Genomic DNA, 11,955 nt, shown 5'->3' on the forward strand with positions numbered 1-11,955 from the left:
ATATCTAAAATAAAAAAAAAAAAAAGAAACCTGTGTGCCTTACAGTTTCCACCTGTGCCAGGAGCAGAGCCTTGGCACTGGATCCGAACACACACAACACTCACCCCAGTTGCAGCTCAACTTCCCAGGTATTCTGACACATTCTGGATCACAGTATCAAAGGCTCACAGGAAGGGCACATTCCAGTCAGAGACAGGGAGGCCAGATAACACCAGAGATAGCTAGATGGCAAGAGGCAAGCATAAGAACAGAAACAACAGAAACCAATTTGACTTGGCAACATTAAAACCCAGTTCTCCCACCACAGCAAGTCCTGGATACCCCAACACACCTATAAAACAAGATTCAGATCTAAGTTCTCATTTCATGAAGATGACAGATGACTTTGAGAAGGACATAAATAGCTCCCTCAAAGAAATACAGGAGAACACAAGTAAACAAGTAGAAGCCCTAAAAGAGGAAACACATAAATCTCTTAAAGAAATACAGGAGAACACAATCAAAGAGGTGAAGGAAGTGAACATCCAGGATCTAAAACTGGAAATAGAAACATTAAAGTAAGCGCAAGGGGAGACAGCCCTGGAGATGGAAAACCTAGGAAAGAAAACAGGAGTCATAGCTGCAAGCATCACCAACAGAATACAAGAGATAGAAGAGAGAATCTCAGTGGTAGAAGATACCATAGAAGAAGACATGGACACAACAGTCAAGGAAAATACAAAAAACAAAAACCTCCTATCTCAAAATATTCAAGAAATCCAGGACACAATGAGAAGACCAAACCTGAGAATAATAGGTATAGGAGAGAGTAAAGATTCCCAACTCAAAGGGCCAGTAAATATCTTCAACAAAATTATAGAAGAAAACTAATCTAACCTAAACAAGAAATGCCTATGAACATATAAGAAGCCTACAGAACACCAAATAGATGGGAACAGAAAAGAAACTCCTCTTGTCATATATAAAACATCAAATGCACAGAACACAGAAAGAATATTGAAAGCAGTAAGGGAAAGTAACATATAAAGACAGACCTATCATAATTACACCAGATATCACAACAGAGACTCTAAAAGCCAGAAGATCCTGAGCAGATGTCATACAGACCCTAAGAGAACAAAAATGCCAGCCCCAGCTACTATACTCAGCAAAACTCGCAATTACCATAGATGGAGAAACCAAGGTATTCCAAGACTAAACCAAATTTAAACTATCTTTCCACTAATCCTGCCCTACAGAGGATAATAGAAGGAAAATTCCAATACAAGGAGGGAAACAACACCCAAGGAAAAGCAAGAAATTAATCTTCTCATAACAAACCCAAAAAACAAGAAACACACAAACATAATTATACCTGTAATAACAAAAATAACAGGAGCCCACAATCATTGGTACCTAATGTCTCTCAACATCAATGGACTCAATTCCCCAATAAAAGACATAAACTAACAGACTGGATAAATAAACAGGATGAGGCACTTTACTGCACACAGGAAACACACGTCAGTAACAAAGACAGACATTACCTCAAAGTAAAAGGCTGGGAAGGTTTTCCAAGCAAATGGTCCCAAGACACAAGCTGGAGGAGCCTTTAGTTTTTTTTCTCCCAGAGAATGCTTTCTTTCTTTCTTTCTTTTTTTTAAATATTTTTTATTAGATATTCTCTTTATTTATATATCAAATGTTATCCCCTTTCTCCATTACCCCCCCATCCGATCCTTCTATGAAGGTGTTTCCCTACTCACCTACCCGCTCTCACCTCTCTTCCCTGGCATTCCCCTACACTGAGGCATCAAGCCTTCACAGGACCAAGGGCCTCTCCTCCCACTGATACCCAACAAGGCCATCCTCTGCTGCATATGTGGCTGGAGCTATGGGTCCCACCATGTGTACTCTCTGGTTGGTGGTTTAGTCCCTGGGAGCTCTGAGGGTGCTGATTAGTTCATATTGTTGTTCCTCCTATGGGGCTGCAAACCCCTTCAGCTCCTTGGGTCCTATCTCTATTAAGGCAATTTTTTAAAGGATAACAATCAATTGGGGCTTGTTTACAGGTTCAGAAGTGCAGCCCAGTATCATTAAAGCACGAGCATGGCAGCTTCTAGGCAGGCATGGCACAGGAGGAGCCGAGAGATCTCCCTCTTCATCTGAAGGCTGCTAGCAGAAGACTGACCCCCATGTGGTTAGGAGGAGGATCTCATTGTCCATGCCCACATTGACACACTTCCTCCAACAACCCAACACCTAATCCTATAGGGCCACACTTTGTAGTAGTGCCACTTACTGGGCCAGGCACTTCAAAATCATTACAGACGGAAAGAATTACTGTTTCAAAAGTAATAATGTTAGTTTTCACTCTAAGAGTCACAAGCCATTGACATGGATCTTGTGGAGAAATGACCTTTAACCAGGGGGGCTGAGTTGCCAAACCTCCTTTTGTTTCAGGAATATTGTTTCTAAGTAGAAAACTTCTATGTTTTCAACAGAGAATTTGGCTCAGTATGTATGCCACTTATTATTACATAAGGCCTGGATTCTGCCCTTGTTTGTTTGTTCATGGTGACCGCTACTAAGCTAATATAATAGTGTGTGATCTGCTGTAACTTATACAGAATTACCATGCCTTTACTAAATACTCTATGAAGTTACCAACAGTGATTCTAACTAAAACATAAGTCTTTTGAGCCCATATTACAATGCAAAAACAAATACTGATCTTCACATGTTTTGACACCATTCATTAACTTAAATATTGCAATGATTGAAGATTATAAAGCAATAGAAATAAAGTCATGAAAAGTGACAGGAGAAATGAGAAAAGACAAACAGGTAAGATAGAAATCAAGGACGTTTGTTCTGCATTTCAAAGACAAAAAGTAAAACCTCAAGTGACAGATCCCAAAACAAGATTTATTTATTTTTATTTTATGTGTGTGTGTGTGTGTGTGTGTGTGTGTGTGTGAGATACACTGTGTGTCAATGTACCACATATGTGCAGTGCCCATGAAAGCCATAAAAGGGCATCAGGCCCTCTGAATCTGTAGTTATAGATAGTTGTTAGCTGTCAAGTGTGTGTTGGCAATAGAATTTTTTTTTTTTTTTTTTTTTTTTTTTTTTTTTTGTACATGAATAGAAACTGATCTTAGCTACTGAACTATTTCACAAGTTATTCCTATCAAGGCTGGATGAGGTAGTCTAGTAGGAAAAAATGGGTTCCCAGGGTAGGCAAAAAAGTCAGAGACAGTCTGACTTTCTATGTTAGAAGTTCCACAAAAATTCTAAGCTAAACATCAATAATAAATATGCAGATGTCCTAGGTCAGACCCATGCAGGCTTCCCTGCTTGACTTCACTCTGTGAGCCCCTATAAGCCTTGCTTAGTTGATTTTATGGGCCGTGTTCTCTTGGTGTCCTTGACCACTCTGGTTCCTATAGTTTTCCCTCAGGGTTCGCCAAGCTACATCTAATGTTTGGCTGTATGCCTCTGCTTCTGCTACCAGCAGATACTGGAAAAAGATTGTCTGAGGACATAATATCATTAGGAATGTTTTCATTAGACTTTTTTTTTTGACAGTAGTGTCTAGGTCTCTGGTTATCCAGCTTCCAATTTATGGGCATCTAGGCAGTGCCATACATGGGCTCCTTTGTGTTGTGTGGGCCTCAAGATAGATCAGTCATTAGTTGCTCACATCCACAAGCTCTGAGCCATCATTGCTGCAGCACAACTTGACGACAGGATGGGTTGTATTTGGAAGGTTTTGTGGCTGGGTTGGTGGCCCAGTTCATCACTAGGAGCTTTTCTGGTGACAGAAGATTGTCAGAACACACTGAGCCATCCATTGCTTAAAGTCCTAACTAGGGTCATGCTCCTAAATTCCAGGAACTTTCCATTGTACTAGGATTCTATATCACTCCCCAAATGCTCTCAATTCCATCCATCTCTCTTCCATATTCTCTCTCTCTTTCCCTCTCTTTCTCTCCCTCTTCAGTCATTTTTCTCCAATATGATTCCCTATGTTTCCCTCCAGACCTGGCTATAGTTCAATTGCAAAATCTGTTCTATTTCCCTTTTACAGGAAGATCCATGCACCCCCTTAAGCCCCTTTTCTTACTTAGCCTCTTCAGGTCTGTGAATTGTAGTGTGATTATTCTTTATTTAATTGCTAATATCCACTTTTTTTTTTTGAGACAGGGTTTCTATGTGTAGCCCTGGCTGTCCTGGAATTCACTCTGTAGACCAGGCTGGCTTCGAACTCAGAAATCTGCCTGCCTCTGCCTCCCAAGTGCTGGGATTAAAGGTGTGTGCCACCACTGCCTGGCGCTAATATCCACTTATAAGAGAAAATATACCATACTTATTTTTCTGGGTTGGGGTAGCCTTACTCAGGATGATTTTTTTTCTACTTCTATGAAGGCACAACTTACCCAAACTTGACACAATGAAAGCAGTGCTAAGAAGAAAGTTCATAGCAGGAAGTAACCTTCATAGAGAATCTAGAGGGATCTCATACTAGCAACTTAATAGTACTCCTTAAATCTTTAGAAAAATGATAGAAACACACCCAAGAGGAGTAGATGACAGGAAATAAAAAAGCTCATGCCTGAATACAATGAATTAGAAACAAAGTGACTGAAAGAATCAACATCCAGGAGCTGGTTCTTTGAGGAAATCAACAAGATAGACAAGCCCTTAGTCAAACTAAGGAAAAGGCAGAAATTCAATATCCAAATAAACAAAATCAGAAATGAAAAGGGAGACATAACTACAGACAAGGAGAAAATCCAAAGAATCATTTGGTCTTATTTTAAAAGCTTGTATTCCACAAAATTGGAAAATCTAAGTGAAATGGATGATATTCCTGAAAGATTCCACTTATCAAAGTTGAATGAAGATCAGGTAAATAAACTAAAAAGTCCTATAATGACTAAAGAATAGAAGCAATCATCAAAAGTTTCCAGTAAAATAAAAGCCCACAGCCAGATAGCTTTAGGAAGAACTAAACTGGTCTTTAAAGAAGAGCTAATACCAATACTCCTCACACTATCCAACAAAATAGAAACAGAGGGAACATTGCCAAACTAATTCTACAAGGCCAGAGTCACCCTGATATCTAAACCACACAAAGACTCAACAAAGAAATAGAATTTCAGACTAATTTCCCTTTTGAACACCAATGCAAAAATACTCAATAAAATACTCAAAAATCAAGTCAAAGAATTCATCAAAGACATCATCCACCATGATCAAATAGGCTTTATCTTGGAGATGCAAGGATGGCTCAATATAAATTTATCAATGTAGTCCACATATAAACAAACTGAAAGAAAAAATTCACAGGATCATCTCATATCGTGAGGATGTCTTTGACAAAATCGAACACCCCTTTATGTTAAAAGTTTTAGAGAGTTCAGGAATAACAAGGCACATACCCCAAACAATAAAAGCAATATACAGAAAGTCAATAATTAACAAATTTAATGGGGAGAAAGTTAAAGCAATAACACTAACATCAGGGAAAAGACAAGGCTGCTCACTCTTTCCTTTTCTATTCAATACATTACTTAAAGTCCTAGCTAGAGCAGTAAGACTCCAAAAGGCGGTCAAGGGGATACAGATTGGAAAGGAAGTAGTCAAAGGATCACTATTCATAGATGATATGATAGTATATATATTAGCAACCCTATAAATTAGATCAGAGAACTCCTATCGCTGATAAACAACTTCAGCAAAGTGGCTGAATACAAAAGTATCTCAAAGAAGTTATCTCTCCTTTATACAACTGATAAACAGGTTTGTTCGTGCAGGCATGTTAGCAGAATCTCAGCTAGTGTGAGTCCAGGAGAAACAGATTTCTCTCAAGATGGTTTTCAGTGAAATAGACATCTTTATTGAGGGTGGTATGTTCTATATAACTCTTGGGGAGTGGGTAGGGGTTTTTGGGGTGAGTGTACATCATTGACAGAGGCTGAGGTGTTGGGAATGCTTCATTTGCATAAAGAGGACTCCTGGTGCTAGCTGGACATGTTCTTATAAGGAGATATGAAGTTTACCCTAAATCCTGGCCACTAGGCTACATTACTACCTCAGGGTGGCATAGCTGGGGGATTACTGGCTCTGTGTGTGGATAAATCCAGTCCTAGAGCAAGACAGGATCAGTCTTATTCCTGGGGTGTCAAGATGAGATTTTTCAAGGTTTGGATATGTTTTGACCTCTGTAATGGCTTTCCCAGTCATATGGATTTCCAGACCCACAGTGAAGAGCAGAGAACAAGGACCCTTAGGATTCCTAAAGATCAACAGTAAGGGAGAAATGGTGGGGAAGCTTAGAGCCAGAAGTTCTATGACACGCCTCAACCAGAGACGAGAGTCCACAAAGGAAATGTGAAATAAAGTACAAATACAATCTAGAACATATAAGCAAACAAATGTGACCACCAGCATTAGGATGGTGTGGGCTGCTCTGGTCTCAGCATGGCCTCTGTTGTTCTGATTGGGGTTATGTATGTAGTACATTCTCTGGTGGTGTCTGTTCAGGTGAATCACCATGGAGACACTGGTCCAGACCATGATGCCAATGAATATGATGTCATGGGAAAACCTCAAGAACCTCATGCCTACACTAAACCCAGAGGTGGAGCAGATCCACATGCCTTTAGAATCAGAGTCATTGTGTGATTTCTGTGGACCACTGACATTCATTGGAATATAAGCATTGTTTAAGGCACTCAACAACCAGCAACTGTAACAAGAATAACTTAGAACCTTGGGGGATGTTTCTCTGAGCATGACCCTAGCCCAGCTACCAGAAACAAGAGTGACAAACTGGTAGGTGCTTAGGGCACAGGTGGAACACATGATTGTGCCTCGAGCCAGCCCATGAATGAAGTATCCAAGTTTACATTTGAGGTCAGTTGGGGGCTTCCGTGGAACAAAATCAATCATGTCATATGAAAATGGCAAGAGAAGGAGCATGGATGCATTGGCCATAGCCAAGTTGGTTAGAATGACCTGTATGGGCCTCTGTCGGGAGTCAGTCAAGATTCGAGAGAAATTATGGACAAACAGAAGGATGTTGCCCATAGTCCCAACCATAACCTGGCAAAGCAAAAGGATCTGAAGAACCCATTTTTCCATGCTTTTCAGGGTTTTATTCTGAGACCACATGGAGATGGCTTCATAGCACAATGGTGTAAGGATCAGGTTGGACAGTTCTGTCTTCAAGAATCTTCTCAGTTACCTGAGATTTTCAATTGATTTGGAGTCTTTTTATTTTTTATTTATTTATTTTTTGGAAAACTTGGCACTGCTTTGGCACACTACAGGAGGTTTTTCTGGAAAACAATGAATGGACATTGATCCAGAATCTCAACTTCACACTTATTTTCCTTTTCCCTTCACTCATGATGTAACTCTTCCTCTCTCTCTCTCTCTCTCTCTCTCTCTCTCTCTCTCTCTGTTTGTGTCTGTGTGTAATGCAATTCAATAGCTGCTCTGCATATGTATACATGAATCTTTGTAGACAGAAGTACATTTTTGCTTCATGAGAATTGACATCATTCCTCATGTTATAACAATGTATTAAGAAATACAAACTTGTTGGAGAGATGATTCTGGATCTAATGACTTCTACTCAGCTTTGTGGCACTTTATTCATGTCTTTCCAGTCATAGACAAAAGCAAAACAGTAATATGCATAACATAAATATATCTTTAAAAAATTTGATAAAATGCTGGAGAGATTTCTCAGCAGTTACAAGCACTGGTTGCTCTTCCAGATGATCTGTGTTCAATTTCTACCACTCTCATGGCTACTTAAGGGATTTGGACCTTCTCAGTCATACATGCAGGCAAAACACCAGTGCACATAAAATAAAAGTAAGTAATGAAATCTTTAAAAATGTAACACAAAATTAAAATCCATGCTTTATAGAAGAATGCGAACGAGGAACTGGGAAGATGGTTGAGTGGTTAAGAGCACTGACTGCTTTTCCAAAGGTCCTGAGTTCACTTCAAGGCAACCACATGGTGGCTCACAACCATATGTAATGGGATCAGATGCTCTCTTCTGGTGTGTCTGAAATGAGCAACAGTGTACTCACATACATTAAATAAATAAATGAACAAACAAACAAGCAAATAAAACCTTTATTTGAAAAAAAGAGTGAATGAAATATGTCCCCCAAATTAATCCATGTAATGTTGATATATTTTCACACTACTCACCATAGTGATTAAAAAACCAAAATATTATTTTCAAAATGTGCTACTTTTCTGTTCACACAGAAGAACCTTGATTTACACTTGTATCATTTATGTGGGAAAAAATTCTGAGGGATCCTAGCATACTGTTGATTCCTAACTGTCTGAGTTTTATTTGTTTTTCTGAGGAATTGGGAGCTGGACACATATCTGATTCATCTCCTTTTGTGAACCACAATAAAAAGCATTACCACCATCACTATTAAATGCTTTGCACACACAGATTATTTGAATCCTTGTTTTATAAAGCTCATGTTTCATCTGCAATTTATTTTTTCCCCTCTAGGAAGAGTAAGCCTCCATCCAACAACTTAAACCAGTCATCTAATGTATACATGTCACATTAAAGTACATTTTCAAATAAATGGTGAGTCATGAAATAGACATGTCTTCAGACTAACGAAATCATTGACATAATTAGGTAAGTTAGGAAGAGAAAGATAAAACCAGTGACTAAAGTTCACTTTGAAAGACACCATGGATGGTAGGAGGGAGAAGAGAACTTTAAGCAGAAATCTAAACTTGCAGATTTCTCACCTGCTTAGTACCAGCAAAAACGAGGTTGCTCACAGAGATGTAGGCCAGGTCCTGAACAGCTACTGAAGAAACATAGCTCCGAGTTCTTCTCCCTTTGAAGAACTTTGTGTATCCATTTCCTAAGACAGATTCAAAGAAGTGTCTATCTCTCCCATGAAGGGCTGTGCAGATTGCTAAAAGAAGCTAGATATCAGAGCTCTTAAAGAGATAGTGTCAGGTCCTGAAATCCCTCAGAGAGTCCATTCCCTTGTCATCTGTGATGTTACTGAACATGACTATATGGGGATATTGGAATACTTTTAATGAAAGAAAAACCATTTATCCCAAAAGCAAATCACCATTTTCACTTTCTGGTAATTAATGATAATGCCCAAGAGTTTGTTCTATCATAATGAGTAGTAGAGCTGAAGTTAGAAGTTTTCCTTGTTTCCTTAGGGAGCATTTAAGTGTTAAAGTCGTGTTGGTATCAGGTATGGAGAGGTGCTCTTCAGGGGAGATCAAGGGATATGTTAAGTTTATTTCTAGGGCTGTGTGTATGTGCATTAAATAATATGCTTTCACTTTGCAAAATCTGGCTGACATCAAGTCCTTCCAGACAGACCATCACCATACAGTCTGGAATCTTATATTTTCCCATGTGTGGACAAGGGCATTTTAATCTGACAAATCAAACAACTGAAATCTGTGTTCCACCCTTGGGGTTATTCCAAGGTTGATTTGTTTTGAGATAGGTCATGACTCATTTTCTGAGACCTCCATGGGCATTTATTATTATATTAGACTGAACTAATTTTTATAAAAATTTACATGGAAAAAACAATTCTGTAAGTACACTTAAGAAAATGGATTGAGGAATCAGTTAATAATATAGGGAATCACCCATGTTCATTGCTGCCATAATCATTATAGCCATGATATAGAAACAGTTTAAGTATCCATCAGATAATGAATGGAGAATGATCATGAGGTACATTTACACCATGGGATATTACTCATCTGCTAAGCAAAATAATATTACAAAGTTTGTAGATAAATGGATCATTGAGAAGCAAACATTCCTCATATAGTAACCTACAAGTTAAGACAAACATTGCTTATTTTCCTTAGTTTGTAGACATTAGCTTTGAATCTTGAGTTATATGTGTTTAATTTGGGATACTTCTATAAAAGTAAGAGACATAGGATTAAGGGCCTTTTGATAGAACACAGATGTTTAATGATTAAAGGAAATAATGGAAAGTGATGAATTAAATTATATTGAGGAGAGAATATGGGGAGAGTTAATGCCAATTACCAATTAAAAAGGCTTCATGGAAACATATTAGTGCAGAATTTTAGAAACTATGTTTTCTATCTCTATCTTACACATACACATAGGGGGAGAGAGAGGCAAAGAGACAGAGAGACAGAGAGTCAGAGAAGTGATTAGAGGGAGAGTAAGAGAGCGGATACCCTTTTTAATATATCATCATTCACCTTAGAATTACTATTGAGCCCTGAAGGATGTCTGTTCATTCAATGTGACATTACAGATCTTTCATTCCAGTGTTCATTCCCACATCTCTCATATATAGATCTCATTGCCCTAGATCAAAGGACATTCAAAATCCTGTTCAATGCACCAATGTCTCTGTGGACTGGATTAGTGAGATCAAAGACTGGGTTCTCCTTGAGACTAGTGATTACCTAAGGAAAAAGCAATTGGATATCATGAGATACCCTAAAATTTTATAATAATAATAATGATGATAATAATAATTATTATTATCATATATCATCATCATCATTATTTACTAATTCACTTTATATCCCATTCACTTCCTCCTTCTGATCACCCTATTCTACAATCCTTTTCCATGTACCTCCTTCCCTTCTCCTTTGAGCAGGTGGAGCCCTCCTTTGGGTATCTCCCCACCTTGGCACATCAACTCTCTGTGAAGCTAGGTGCATCCTCTCTCACTGAGGCCAGACAAGGCAGCCATGGTAGAAAGTCATACCCTATGTACAGGCAACAGCTCTTGGGGTAGCCCCCTGCTCCACTTGTTCATGACAACATGAAGACTAAGCTACACATGTGTTACATATGTGTGGTAAGACGTAGGTCCTGCCTGTGTATGATCTTTTGTTGGTGTTTCAGTCTCTGAGAGCCATAAGAAACCAGGTTAGTTGATTCTGTTGGTCTTCCTGTGAAGTTCCTATCCCCTTAGAGGCTGTAATCCTTCCTCCTCTTCTTCCACAAGAGTCCCAAAGCTCCATCCACTGTTTGGGTGTGGGTGTCTGCATCTGTCTGAGTCGGCTGCTGGTTGGAGCCTCTCAGAAGACAGCCATGTTAGACTCCTGTATGTAAATATAACAGTATCATTAATAGTTTCAGGGATTAGTGCTTGCCCATGGGATAGAACTCAACCTGGGAAGTTATTGGTTGGCCATTCCCTCAGTCTCTCCTTGATCTCACATTGCTGCATTTCTTGTAGACAGGATAAATTTTGGTAGAAAAGTTTTGTCTTTGTGTTGGTGATCCTATCACTACACTGGAGTTCCTGCCTATCTACATGGGTGGCCACTTCAGGTTCCATATCCCCAATGCTGTGAGTTACAGCTAAGGACACTCCCATTGATTCTAGAGAACCTCCCTTATCCCTGATCTTTGAAGCCCCTCACCTCCCCACTCTCATCAGTTGCTGATTTCCATTCATTCTCATGGCCATCTGGCCATCCCTCCTGTCCCTCTGCACATCTGATGCTGAGCCCCTTCCATTCCCCTCCATATTCCCTCTCCCACCCAGTTCCCTCCTTCCATCTGCTTCTTATGACTATTTTATTCCCCTACTAAATGAGATTCAAACATACTTGCTTTTGCCTTCCTTCCTATTAGGGTCTTTGGGTCTGTGGAGTATACCATGGTACTAGTATTTTATGGCTGAAATCAACTTATTAGTGAGACATACCATGTCCTTTTAGGACTGGGTTTTCTCACTCACTTGGAATGATATTCTCAAGATCCATCCATTTGACTGCATAATTCATGATGCCTTTTTTTCATTTCTTTTTTTTACACAGCAAGACACTGTCACAAACAAACAAGCTGATAGTGTACAATAGATTGTACATAGATTGTACAATGTTGGACCTATTTCTCCAATTACCAAATTAGAGAGATCA

General features: G+C 39.1%; 1 protein-coding gene across 1 annotated transcript; it reads right to left on the reverse strand.

Moving 5' to 3' along the window:
• Window positions 1–5,791: 5,791 nt before the first annotated feature.
• LOC116101593 (vomeronasal type-1 receptor 4-like) lies at window positions 5,792–7,205 on the reverse strand. The gene has a single exon (XM_031385243.1). It carries the CDS (start codon window positions 7,159–7,161, stop codon window positions 6,103–6,105), a length of 1,059 nt encoding a protein of 352 aa, XP_031241103.1. The 5' UTR covers window positions 7,162–7,205; the 3' UTR covers window positions 5,792–6,102.
• Between the last annotated feature and the right edge of the window lie 4,750 nt (window positions 7,206–11,955).

This window comes from Mastomys coucha, unplaced genomic scaffold (genome assembly GCF_008632895.1).
Source record: "Mastomys coucha isolate ucsf_1 unplaced genomic scaffold, UCSF_Mcou_1 pScaffold21, whole genome shotgun sequence".
Classification (NCBI taxonomy): Eukaryota; Metazoa; Chordata; class Mammalia; order Rodentia; family Muridae; genus Mastomys; species Mastomys coucha.

Coding starts and splice junctions, on each gene's coding strand:
- LOC116101593 (XM_031385243.1), bottom strand. CDS start 7,161: ATGTGGTCTCAGAATAAAACCCTGAAAAGCATGGAAAAATGGGTTCTT.